General features: G+C 38.4%; 1 protein-coding gene across 1 annotated transcript in view; it reads left to right on the top strand.

The window, feature by feature from the left end:
- Positions 1–13,611, top strand: part of TG (thyroglobulin) — a 148,098-nt gene that overhangs the window by 44,866 nt on the left and 89,621 nt on the right. The window contains exons 26-35 of the mRNA XM_027645547.1: positions 649–846; positions 1,209–1,376; positions 1,925–1,990; positions 2,697–2,780; positions 4,897–5,034; positions 5,716–5,892; positions 6,872–6,983; positions 7,518–7,597; positions 9,431–9,574; positions 11,913–11,978. Coding sequence (XP_027501348.1) covers positions 649–846; positions 1,209–1,376; positions 1,925–1,990; positions 2,697–2,780; positions 4,897–5,034; positions 5,716–5,892; positions 6,872–6,983; positions 7,518–7,597; positions 9,431–9,574; positions 11,913–11,978 — 1,233 coding nt within the window. The remainder of the gene's footprint in view (positions 1–648; positions 847–1,208; positions 1,377–1,924; positions 1,991–2,696; positions 2,781–4,896; positions 5,035–5,715; positions 5,893–6,871; positions 6,984–7,517; positions 7,598–9,430; positions 9,575–11,912; positions 11,979–13,611) is intronic.

Genomic DNA, 13,611 nt, shown 5'->3' with positions numbered 1-13,611 from the left:
AGGATCACGATTGAATGTGGGGAGCATCTTTTTTTAAGAAGGCAGAATACTTTTGAGAGCTCAACATTTAGTGATAGCCCAGAAACCACAGCAATGTCATGCTTCCTAGAAATTAGGAATACAGCTTTTGTAAGCCATTTTGACAGCTTTTACCAGTAAGCAGTCCCCAAATACTCTAATTCTATCAAATGTATTATCCTATTCTGCTCTGTTGCATTATGATTTCTCTTTATTAAGTATTTGTTATTTGTATATATAAGACATTATTAGTGACCCTCCTAATTGGCAGAAGCCTTAATTGCAGATGCAGTTATGCTGGCCAAATTACACATTTTACTTTTTTAATGAGATAAGTTTGTATTTGGGAGTTACTAATGCACTGCTTGAAAGGGGAATATTACCAACCTTACTGCATATGTCAGTTTAGGAGCCCTTTGCTGGCAGTGCATTCAGACCAGCTACCCAGATAGAAAGGCACCAAACCATTTGATGATCTTATCTTGCATCTGAAGCTCAAAGTCCAGAAAAGGACTTTTAAAACAGAGCTTTTATCATAAAACCTTCATAAAATCAGCTTCACTCTGCTTGCGATCCGAAAGCATCCCTTGAGCTCCTCTTGAACGTTCTTTACCCGTTCTGTCTATCCAGGACAGGAATTTAACTCATCTGGACTCAAGGCCTTTGAGAGGACTGGTTTTCAGAACGTGCTGTCTGGCGTGTATCACTCTGTGGTGCTCTCAGCTGCTGCTGCATCGCTGACGGACGCTCAGCTCCTGTGTCGGCAGCTCTGCAGTGGGGACTCCTGCTGCGACGGCTTCATCCTGAGCCAGACTGCACTGGATGGAGGTACTGCCCAACAAAACCTCCTGCAGCAGGGAAGCAATGCTGAGTAGAACTCATTTTTGGACACAGCACACCTACCTCTGTGTCATACCACTGTCAGCAACCTGTCTCGACATCACTGACATTTTTTTGGTGTTTTCAGAATTTGAGTAGTGCCCCAGACTTGGTCTGGAGCAGTAGAGAGATAAAGACCTGAGGTAGCAACCTGCGCTTGGAGTGAAATGGACATTTTTGAAAGGATAGTTCTTTTAACCTGCTTTAGACACCTGCATAAGATAAATCATTCTGAAACACCTCTCTCCTTAAGTAGCGCAGCTTGGTTGCCATAACTGGAGTGCTGCAGCTCTCTCTTTGCCTGACCCTAGGTACCATTCTGTGTAGTTTGCTGAGCTCCCCAGACGTGCTGATCTGCGATGGAAGTGTTTGGAGTCCGACACCGACCTCTGTCATAGGTGGGATATGTAATGGTGTGAGCTATGATGAGAAGGAGAAGACATTTTCCTTTACCCTGGGAGGACAAGTGTTCAGTGGAAGTATGTCAATTAATTCTCTCAATTTACATTAGTCTTCTTTAATTGTTGTATAGACTCTGCCTTTTTCACCAACCTGCTCTTGTGCTTCAGTGCTTTTTTCCTCAGTTTAAGTCCATATCAATACAATCACAAGAGAATAAGAACTTTCTAACTGGATGCATTGTTAGATAGATGGACCTCCCATGTCTTACTATGAGTACATTAATGAGAGTCAAGAATGTGTTTAATATGTCACCCCATAATAATTCCAGCATTTAATTCAGGCAGATTCAACCCAATAATCTGAAAGAAAGGTAAAGTCCAGAGCAAAGATAAAAAGGGAGGTGCCCAGAGCTGCACAGTAAAAACAATGATTGAAAATTGAGTAAAGCCTTGGCACCCTAGACCCAGACTAGCTCCTTGACATCTGGGACCTTCTTCCTTAGTGTTTTGTATTGTAAATAAGGTGATGCATAGTGTAGTGATGCACTTTCTATGCAATTTCTGAGCATTTCAATACTATCTGTGTAATTTGAGCAGCTACTCTAACAAAATTTTTTCTTTATTAGCTTCTCAGTTGGTGAAAGAGGCTGAAAGAAATTTTACTACCTTTCAGCAAGTTTACCTGTGGAGAGGTGAGTTACCTCGCATAAGTTATTATAAAAAGTTATGGTGAACTGTTGGCAGTGGAAGACGTGTTCTATAGTGGAAGTGTCATTGTCAATTCATTTTATGGTGTCCAAATCGAGACACTACTCAGAAGTCTTTTCTGATAGGATGGGTAATCTGGGGTAATTCTGCTACCACCAGTTTCATAAAATTTGGGTAATTTCTTGTGTCTGAGAACATAATTTATAACTTTTAATACCTGTGAAAATTGTAACATTAACACAATTGCTTTTGTCCCATCGGTATCAAGGTGCCATAATAATTTGCCACTTTATGCTTAACTACATAGGTTATGTGTTTTAGCACGATAACCCTGTATGTGTTATTTTTGCAAGTTTGCTTTCTGAATGTCACCATGTACATAGCAGGACCTGCACAAATGATTTTTGATGCTGCTTTATAAATGCACACAGTCTGCAGACTGCTGCTGCTGAGTGCATAGTGATTGTGGATATGACATTTGCTTTTTTCCTGCGAACGGTGCAGTTTGGTTTAGGTTTTCCCCAGAGCTGTCCAGAGATGGTTTACTTGTTTTTGATTCAACAGCTGGTGGAACTACCTAAAGAGTTTTCATAAATGATGCACTTTAAAATATTTGTTAAATTTGGGATCTGTCTTGTAAAAGACAGATAAGGGGAATTACGATGCTCTTTAATTCCTGTTTCATTCCAGATTCTGATATGGTCACCCGGACTAAAACCTCTGCGTGTGGTGCTTCTGCTACTATGAAGACAGAGAATGACTTAGCATTGTCAGGTACTACATCAGGGGTGGGCAGAGAGGACAGCAGAAGATGGCAGAGAAGGGATGCAGAGTTTAACCAGAAAATATTATATATTGCTATATATGTTCATAATGCCCTAGGTATTGTGAAGTAGAGAGGGTTTCTCTTAGGTAGGAAGTCCCATAGAGGTTTTGAGGAAGATGTTCAAAATGTAAACCTCCTGACTTCGTGGTTTTTACCTTCCTAGGCTAGGCTGGAAATGAAAATGTTAAAATGTTTTGTGAAAGTTTGTTCTTTCAGACTTACTGAATTGAAGATACTCAGGAAATATTATTTGGCTGAGAAAAAATTTCAGATAGACCCAGAAATTAAATCCTTAGCCTGGGTAGCTGGGCATCTTTACTGCTAGTGAAAGTATGACTGCAAATATGATGTTTAGAGAAAATCAGGATGAAACTGCAGTCACAAGTATTTCCTCCATGCATGATGACAGTGAGGGACCTATGAACTTCTGTTAGCTCCTTTGTTATTCCAGGATTTGCTCTTGGTTATACTATAAGTCATGTATAGGTCCTAAAGAATTTGTAGTAAGTTGCTAGAATTCATTTGGGCCTTCAGCACCATAATCCTAAGAGAAAGTGAGCAGTGGAGCCTGTTGAGAGCAACTTGGCTCACCTTTAAGTAAATGTAATCTTTGCTGAAGCATCTTGATGAACATCTGATCACATGATTTAATACATGCAAATTCCTAAAAGGAAGTGATTTTCTTTTGAATTTGAAAGAGAGGTAAACTGAAAATGCACATTTACCAAACATTGCTCCTATACAATTAGGAGTATTTTAAAGTCTAGACTCAAAAATGAGAGAAAAAAAATGTGCATAATACAGTGGGTGAAATTCTCTTGCATTTACCTGACAAGGCATGAGTGTAGCCCTCAGGGTTCTCCATTTATCTTGCTGGGGCTGATGGTGTCATTAAAACATGAAGTTATGCAAGGAATGCAGTTTCTACCTGCATCCCTAAGTCTTAGTTGTGACACCAGCTGTTTCTAGAGAAACTGAAGGTTGAAGTTAAGGCTTGAGAGGTAACAGGAATTATAAGCCACCTGTTTTAAGAAGTTAGGGGTACATAACTTACGTTATAAGTTATGGGAAAATGTCTACAAAGCTTTTATTACTTGATGATCTTTTATAAAACACATGGTAACATATCTTTTCTAGTTTCTGATAAAAAATTCAAAGCTATAGTGCACTCCCAGCATGTCAGTAGGTGCTTCAGCACTTCAACAGTAATCATCAGCAGGTCTCATCCCCAGGTCCATTATGAGACATTCTGTTATTTAATCTTACATGCAATCAAACAACCAGACAATAATGCAAACAAGGAAAAGACATGCTGATGACATTTGATAAATAAGAAAGTGTTGAAGAAGAAATTTATAAGAGATCAGTGAAGAGTGTCCATTTCTTTCAACATTTCAACCTTATTTAAAGGGATAAATTTGGAAACAGACTGAAAGACCTGTGAGTGATTGTTTCAGAGGGAACTCAGGAGGTATAAAGCATTGCATACATGTCTAAAGGTCACAGGCAGGTGACAAAAAGGAGTTATTTAATGTGGTCTGTGGGAGCATAAACTAGGAGAAATGAGGTTAAATGACAGAAATAGGTATTAAACTTGTCAAGAAAACTTTTAACATAGAGAGGAGAGGTGTAAAAGCTTCTCAAGAGAATATAAGGAAACTGCTGTACTTTGGATTAATAAAATTAGATTGAGGAATTGCAAACATCCTCTGAGGCATCATACTTCAATGTTAGGATATTTTGTTGCATTACAGAGTAGAGAGAATGCTCTAATTTCTGGGAACTGGGATTTTCATCAAGTTTTTGGGAGGTGGAAATAGTCTGACAATGCTGTGTTGTGCAGTGCAACTCAGAGAGGGGGCATTGCCTACAGGAGCATCTCTAACTGTGGGAGGACAGTTCTGTTATGAAAATCAACCTTTGGTGTATGCTAGCTCTACAAAATGGTTGCAGCTGTTTTACTGTGAAAGGCAGAATTTTATGCATAAATAAATTTAATTTATTCCAGATCATATTTAAGTTTTTTTGTGGGATTGTTTGTTTGTTTGTTTGTTTGTATCTCAGATGCCACAAAGGATCTTTTCTACCTCATGGACAACACCCAAGTACAAAGTGACCAGAACTATTCTCTCCCTTACCAGCAGTATTGGATCTTCAGTCAGAAATACTCAGCTGAGGAAGCTGTGCTTTGGTGTCTCACACGTAAGACTTCTTGGAGGCTGTTATTCTGTAGGAAATAATAATTAACTAAAATCTTTTAATAGGTATTATAATAACAACCAGTGGAAGCTTTGGACTTTGATTTTTTGGGGAAAACTCCTAAAATTTTCATGGAAATTGCTAATGGGGCCACCTGTTTCTTCCTTACAGACTTAATGTGCCATGGCAGAAAGGGTACCTGTCATTCATCGTCAGGGTACCCTGTTATGGGCAAGAGAAGTCAAAGATATTTGTTGTCCACTGTTACTCATTAAGTAAGAGACCCACAACTGGTGCAGAGTTCTTTTATGATTATACAATTTGTATGTCAAATTTGCTAAAAAGAAAGATTTTTATTAATTAAATATTAGAGTGACACCAATACACTGAAGTAACGCTTGCCACAGCTGGGGAATTTATCTTCCCTATTAGCTGTGCTGTAGCTCCTTTTCTGTGTTCTTCAGGTACACCTGCTCTTCAATGCCACTAGAATCGGAATATGGCCCTCTTTCTCTTGGACTTTAATTAGTTGAACTAATTAATTTGCACAACTAACAGGATAATATTGAAATTCTCACTCTTAGCTGTTTTCTGTTGTTTAGCTTTAAGTGTACTGACATGAACAGGAGCAGAGAGGGGAAGGAACCCTTGTGGGGTGTAACTCTTTCTGACTTTGCTTCTCAGGCTGTGCTCAAGAAGATGAATTTTGCCGAATGGTAGATCTTCAAAACACCACAGACAAATACTTTGTGTGTACCCTCTATCCAGAGGCACAGATTTGTGACAGCAGCATTGATCAAACACCAGGCAACTGTCCAACTGTGCTACCCCGGCAACCACAGACTCTGTATCGTAAAATAGGCAAGTTTTGGTATTTGGATTTATAATGTCTGCTCTAACCCTGGTAATACAAGCTGGTGTTTGGCTCTTGATTCTTGTAAAAAGGTCTAAATATAAGAATGAATCCTGGGATGTGATGATGCAAGGGCAGACCAGACTGTTCTTGGCACGGATGTTCATTTTCTGTTCAGAATGGAAAGTTATTAATCACCAGCTTCATTCTTCACCTCAGCTATTCCCAATTCAGAGAGGCCAAGGGTAGCTCAAATAATTTGTATACCAGCTCTTCGATCTTTTTATAAAGGGTGAAATGGGAATGTCATTGGAATGTCACTAATCCCATTTTCTACAATTAAAATTTCCATGGTAGCTAAGTAGTGCAACAATTGAAAGGGCTGAGTGCATTTTTTTTTCTTTTTTTTTGCAAATGCAGAGCTATAGATGTGAATTTCAACCTTTGCTCTGTGAATGCTTGGGAGGTTCAGTATTTTTTATCATAGGCCTTATGTAAGGAAGCTGGACAAACAAACCTGTTATCACTGCACAGGAACCTGTAATTTTGCTGTGAAAAATGTAAAGGTCCACTGAACTAAGCTACTCAACCATGTCTTTTCGGGGAACCTGAAGGGCAGCATGGGTTGACTAATGGATGAGCACACTGGAGTTTTCCAATATGGAGTTTTCCAAACTGTATCCCAGTTTTTGACCTTGTGAAAGGAGTAGCATCAATGCAGATCTCAGAAGTCCTGGGCTGGAAGTCTTTCTTGGACAATGTATTTTGCTCAGCTTTTAGAGCCTTCACTTGTTGGATTTTTGTTCATCTTCAGGCTTAACCATTAAAAATTTTGCTGTGATGATATCAAATTATCTTTTAATCTGCTGGAACCCAGCATAGAAACATAAACTTGACCCTCACCATGTGATTACTTGTCCAGTTGTATGTATATGGCAGTTAAACTGATTTTTCCAATTTTGTTGTTTTTTTTTTTTTTCTTTCCAGTCACTCTTCAAAGTTCGGTGAAGAGCTTTTACACACGTGTGCCATTCCAGAAAGTAACAGGAATCTCAGTGAGGAATAAGACTGACATGAGCAGAAAAGCTGTTTCAGACGGGTAGGACGTGAACGTTCCTTTCTTTTTCCTGGAATTTTAACGATGCCTGGAGTACCAAGACCCCATTATACAGATGAGGGGGATTAAATATGTTTATCCAAAACCATAATTTAAGAGTATTTAATGAAAAAAAAAAAACCACATGATTTAAAGGAATTGTATAATTGAGTTATAAGTAATAATGTATATAATTACTAATTATATATATGAAAATTATTATTTCTGCTGCTATGGCATTGCTAGTTAGCCAGTTAAATCTCTTATCAATAATATACCAAATTAATTTAGGCTGATTTTTTTAGGGCAGATATCAAAATAATAATCTAAATTATTAGAAGTAGTCTGATAGATGTATAATGACCAAATGTAATTTCACCTACATATGGAAGTGTGTATGCAATAAGAACCAGACTGGTTCTTCAGCCTTTTTCTGAAAGCTATCTCTGCAGGTTCTCAGTGTCTCTCCCCCGTGCAATATCCTCTCTTCTCCGTCACGGACACAGTGGCACTGAGAGTAATGTTCTCCTTTCCCAGGTTTTTTGCGTGTGAGCGTTGGTGTGATGCTGACCCGTGTTGCACAGGATTTGGCTTTTTTAATAACTCCCAACTGTCAGGTATTTTTCCTCTAGTTTTATTTTTAAGATAACTTCAGCCTTTCTTCATTATCTAAATTTTATCATTCTTTTGCTCTGAAGAGCACTTTGAAAGTGCTTACAGATCTCATGCATCTCTCTTTTTGAGTAACCATAACCACTTCTGAGAGCTGAGCCCAATGCCATACTCCACTTCTCAGAAATTATTGAGAAAACTTCATGAGCCCTTAAGAGGCTGCAGTTCCAACAGCATGAAATCCAAACTGATAAAACTCCAGTTACTACTCATTTATCAAACTCTCTTCCAAAATATTGCTTGACTTCATTTTGTGACTTTTCCCCCCTTTTTTGTTGTTTCATTTTTTAAAGCCTAAAGGGCTCATAAACCTAAATAATAATGAAATTAAATGCATGTAAGCCCATGTCTGTGGGTGCTTCAGGACAGCTGAGCCTTTTGTCTGTCTTGGATGTCTGAACTTCTGTGCTCCCAGATTTTAGTCTTCTGCTTGAGGAAAATTGGTTGTGGATAAACCTTGCCTATCTGCTCCTCCTTAGTATTTTAGCTACTTAAGGCATCTCAAGTAGGAGTTCTGTTAGTCTGCAGAACTCAGATCTTTTGACGTATGTTTGACTTGAAAGCCATTAAAAAGTCAAACAAAAACGTTTTATTCTGCTGGGATAGCAAAGTTAAGGGGTGTTGTCACCCCATGCTCCCTCTCTAGTCAACAGAGAGATGTGTAGACACAACTATAGGGTCATTAAGAGCTTTAGTTGACTGAATCCTGTTCTGGAGGTACTTTTCTTTGTCTCCACTGACTGTAAAGGAATTGCTCTTTTTAAAGAAAAGCTGGTGTTTAGAATTGGATGCCACCCAGGTCAAAGTAAATGAAATAGATTTTAGTACTTTATTCCACATTCAGATTTAGGCCACTAAAATGTCTAACTTTGTTTTTGTAAGGGTCATATGCTAATCAACTGTCCCTGAGGTCATTTAGGATGTGCTGGCTTTACAACTCACTTGGGAGTTTGAAACAGTTCAGAAATATATATTTTTAATTCCTGTTTTTGTTGAGCCGACAAAATTTTCAGTTGGTCAAAAAATGAGTAGCTTGGAAAATTAATCCAATGTAGTTTAGATTGCAAGTAATGTGCAAATACAAAATAGTTCACAGTTTTCATACCTCCATATGACCATATGAAATTTGAAGTCTTAACGTAATGTGGCTTTAGGTTTCTTTAAATAGTTGTAAAATAAATGAAGAATTTTAAAGCAATAAACATGGAAAACTCACACCTCTTTAGTTTATCTGATATTAAGTATCTGTGACATTTCAGGCATCCAGTCCTGGCACTTGTATAGTCAAGAGAACTTTCAGTAATGATTTTAATATGAGCTAAAATCTTCAGTGAATCTGCTAGCTGTGTTTCAAACCCTCCATTTTTTTTCAGCAACAAAAAAATTTACACAAGATCTTTGAAAGACAGAATTTTTATCTTGATGTAAGTAGTGGCCATGTTTCAATATACATGCAGATTTTTAATTTCAAGGATTGCATTAACCTGAAAGGGCTGCTTGCTCAGAGTCCTGATCTTTGCTTGGTGGAGATACTCTGTGACCTTGGATTATAATGATTAATAATGTTGGTACCCACCTTCCTTCACACGGAATTCATTGGGATTTTTCAACACTAGTTTCAGGTACTTGGCCCATTTTAGATATTTCCTGCCTTCGATTTCTAAGTCGGTTGAACTTCATTCAACACAGTGGAAACATGCTGTGTTCTCTTTCCTCACAACTATCTAGAAGAGGAAAATTTTCCTTATGATTTCTATAACCATTTATTTCCTTGGCAGGTGGAAAGATCGTGTGCGTGACTCTGAACAGCCTTGGAATCCAGACATGTGCTGAGGAAACAAGAAGTGCTTGGCACATTTCAAATTGTAATTCACCAGACGCTGAAGTCAGAATACACCCATTTGGCTGGTATCAGAAGCCTGGTAAGTGATGCAGGACACATGACCTTTCTAACTGGTTTCTGCACATTGAAGTTTATTTTTCAGCTTCATTGTATACAAATTCCAGCTTCCAGCTCTAGGACCCATTTGCAAGGATTACAAATAGACAAGGCAGACAAGCATGTGCAAGGAAAAGAAAAGCACAATTTAGTCTCCATTTTAATAGCAAAAGAATAGTAATACCTCAAAGAAGTATAATTTAATTTCTTGGATTGTATGGGAGACTTGTGGCCGATGTTGGAATTCAAATATATTTTGCCCCACTGCACAGTCCTCATCAGTAAATCATTCTTTGTTTCTCACTCACTGCTGGGCTTATGGTTTTACCATCTGTGTGGATACATAACCTCAAAAGATTTGGTTTTGCTACAGAAAATAAAATCCACTTTGACAAAGAGTGGTTTTGATTCCTCCTGAGGAAATAACTCGACATCTCATAACTGCTCTTCTGCTTAAACATGTGATGGCTTCTTACTGCTTGAAAAATACAGTGCTACCTCGGAATCTGGTCTTGGCCTTTTCTTTACCAAACCAGTCAAAAGTAAATTTTAAATTCTGTAGCAAAACAAAAGTTCCATTACTTAATTAAAAACTTTAAATGGATTTCTCATTTGCCACACTTCTTTTGGACAGATCTAGTTCTACTTTGTTAAGCTTTGATTTCACATAACTGAAACAATAAGGAAGACAGTTGCCTGCCTGTATCCCCCTTTATGGGAGGACAGCCTTTTACTTAGTCACGTAGGCACAGCCTTTTTGAACTTCAGAGCAGAGAGGCCCCATGGGGCAGGTCTGGTGATGTTGACAGAATCAGGGAAAAAATTGAATAAAGAGTACTTTTTCCTGCTTTTACACTCCCTTAGTTCTTGAAGAGTAGAGAAGGGCTTATAGCTGAGAGGAGAGGGGAGGCAAAAAGTCTGGATATATATTGTCCAGGGAATGTGATAGAAAGATAATCCAGCTAAAACTGTGTAGATCAGATATCATGGCAATATGCTGCATTTTACAGTGTTGATAGAGAAAACCTTCATTCACACTCTAAGTGTTTGAAATATGAGCTTGGTCCTGAGCTTTTCAAGTCCTGTGCTGGCTCTATGCCCACTGGAACATCCACGTCCTCCTCTAGCGGGGCAGTCCTTGTTAAAAGGTAAGAGACAGCATGGGGTTGGGAAGCACTACAGAAGCTAGGGAGAGATGGGCTGAGGATCTAGCACTGAGAGAAAGGGAACAACAGCCCTGATAAAGCAGGCAATGGCAGGATCCTGGTGGCAGGGGGACTTAAGAGGGAACGAGGAGTAAGAGTGAAGAATGGTAGAAAAGTGAAGAGCAGACAGCAGAGGGGTAGATATGCTTCTAGTTCTTAGAGTTGTTTTTCCTCTTGCCAGCAAAGAACCAACTAAAAATAAAAGATGTTTCTCACTGGATGGACAGAGGGATGACAAAGCAGAGCCATGGGTGTATGCAAAGTGGGGAGTGTCAGGAGAGACAGTGGTGTTTCCTAATGTAGTGAGGGAGCTTCAGATGTGTTTCCACCATAAGACACACCAAGGCACTGAAACACACAGCAAGGCACAGATGTTTATGCAAATGGAGATATTTACAGACAAAAATTTGTATCAACTGTGCTGCTGTGCTAAGGTCTGGGAACCAGGAAAAGGAACAAAAAGGCTCTGAGGCTAAAAAAGAAAAATGAGTGAAATCTGAAGGAGTGATTTACCGTAGACAGTGGGGACATTAGCATGAAACAGGGTCTTTTGCTTTAGTCCACAGTCTTGTGGGAAGGTACTCCTGCCTCCACATTTCATAATGTGTTAAGTTGATGTGTGTTTTTCGTGATTGCAAATTATTTATGGGAAATATTAGCAAATGAGAAGTCTTGTCTATGGAAATGAATTATTGCTTGAATTTCAATTTGGAAAGTGCTGTGCTGGAAACTGCCTTGTTTCTAATTCCTATTTTGAGAAATTCCCGTTTGCTGGAAGCAGAGAAAAACTCATGTCTCTCGTGATGCAGAAGCCCAAATGCAGAGAGGTGCATGGAAAAAACCGCAGAGCTACTGAAATGAATTGTTCATAAGTGTGCCCCAAAAAGCATTTGGAAGAATGTTTATAAAGATGGAAATTTAGGGAAGTCTGGCTCCATGTATGAACTCAAAAGGGTTAGATAGCAAAGCAGCCTCACATCCTTACTCTTGGTGTTTGTGGTGAGAAGATGAAACATCCAGAACCCAGAAGTAATGCTGGAAATATTGAGATATTGATTCCATTCTAAACCTTCAAGTATAATTGTTTTCAAATGTGTTATTTTTTTCTGCTTTTAGCTGACTTGAAGAGCACCATGCCTGACCTCTGTCCACCTGTTAGTTTGCCTCTCAGACCAGAAAGTGGTAAGTGCATTTATGTATTGAGGAAAAAAACAGGAAACATCCTCTATTTTGTATGCATTGCTAAAAGATCACAGTATTACAAAATATTTGTGTTCCCCATGAGGTTACTCATTTAGGTGATGACTTATTTTTATTAATTATGTATCGTTTAAATGGAAGAATTGTCATATCTGGAATGCTGACCTAATATCTCACATTCACTGCCACATGAGGTCACTGAAGCAAAATGTTTGTCAGGATTGATAAAGACATTTATTTGTGAGTGTGGATGTCACATCACTTTCAATGAGTATGATGAATCTTATGGTACTCACATGTGTTATTTTAAAAGTGGGTGGATCCTCTTAATAAACGAAACTTTACTACTGTCTTTCAGGGCTTTGTGTCTATTGTCCCCTAAAAATATATGCAAATTTTCAACAGCTACAGGCTTCCCTGATGTGTCCTTTCCAGAAATACAGAGCATAGCTGCTAAATGCTGTGTGAAATGGAATGGAAGCAGGTTGACTGGTCATTAGAAAACTCAATTTAACCCTCTAGTTAAACTGAAATTGAGAACTCTTGTCCATCTCTGATTTTCTGTTTGATTTGAACAAATATTTAATCTCTTTATATCTGTCTCTCCTTAAACCCTATGCAACTGGGTTTACAGGGGATGGTTGATATTTGCAATATGGAGTTCAGAATTTATTATCATCTATTTTATCATCATATCCATGGCCACTAGTCATGATCAAGTTCACAGTCTTTGTATTTATTAGTAGAATTTGTGCTTTTTAATTATCATTTTAATGTAATAAAATGAAAACTCGTATCTTCATGAGTAAGCAGAAATAATTTTTGTGTGAAATGCTTTGAAGAGCTGGTGGAGTAATGTGTAGGTTGGGCAATTCAACTCCTTTGCAAACTGTTTTTCCCATGGGATGTGGAAAACCATGTCACTAAAACTTTTTTCCTCCCAGAGTGAAGCTTAGTAGTAATTTTGTCATGTTTCTTTTATGTTTTTCTTGCTTGCTTAAGTCTAGGAAAACAGTAACCTAAGCAGCACTTAAGGAAATTAGGAAATTAGGTCTGCTGTCATTTACTTTCTACTCTAAAAGCTGCCCAGGAAGTGAGTCATTTTACCTTTAGTAACAGCCCTGATCTGTCACACCCACTTCCAGGTCATCTTTTCAAATGCAGAGCAACTAGGGATGTCTCTAGTTTGCAAAGGTCTGGTTAAGTAACCCAAGCAGGCAGAGCCTCCCACAAGGGTGCAGGATTCTGGATTAGAGCTGTGGTCCTGAGGACTGACAGTGATCAGGACAAGTCACTGAATTATAAAGAGCACAACTGTCCTTCTTTTATTCTGCCTCATTTCAATAGTAAAAGTACCAGCCTGGCTGCTTAGGTCAGATTGTGCTGTGTTGTCAGAGGTTTTGGAAAATTTTCAAAAACATTGTTTCCAAACTTTTGACGATTATATATGTCATATTAATATATGCTATAGAAGACTAATTGTTTTAGAGTTGGGCATAACAGAAAAGTGAGTGAATTTTGTACGTTGTTGTAATGCTTGTACATGGGGAAAAAAAAATTACTGTGACTCCTCTGTGGTAACCAGATGGTGAGTGTGAGAAAATGTCACTATTTA

Source organism: Corapipo altera, unplaced genomic scaffold (assembly GCF_003945725.1).
Source record: "Corapipo altera isolate COAL_440 unplaced genomic scaffold, ASM394572v1 51, whole genome shotgun sequence".
Taxonomy (NCBI): Eukaryota; Metazoa; Chordata; class Aves; order Passeriformes; family Pipridae; genus Corapipo; species Corapipo altera.
The sequence above is the reverse complement of the archived record's forward strand: the minus strand, read 5'-3'. Positions and strand labels throughout refer to the sequence as shown.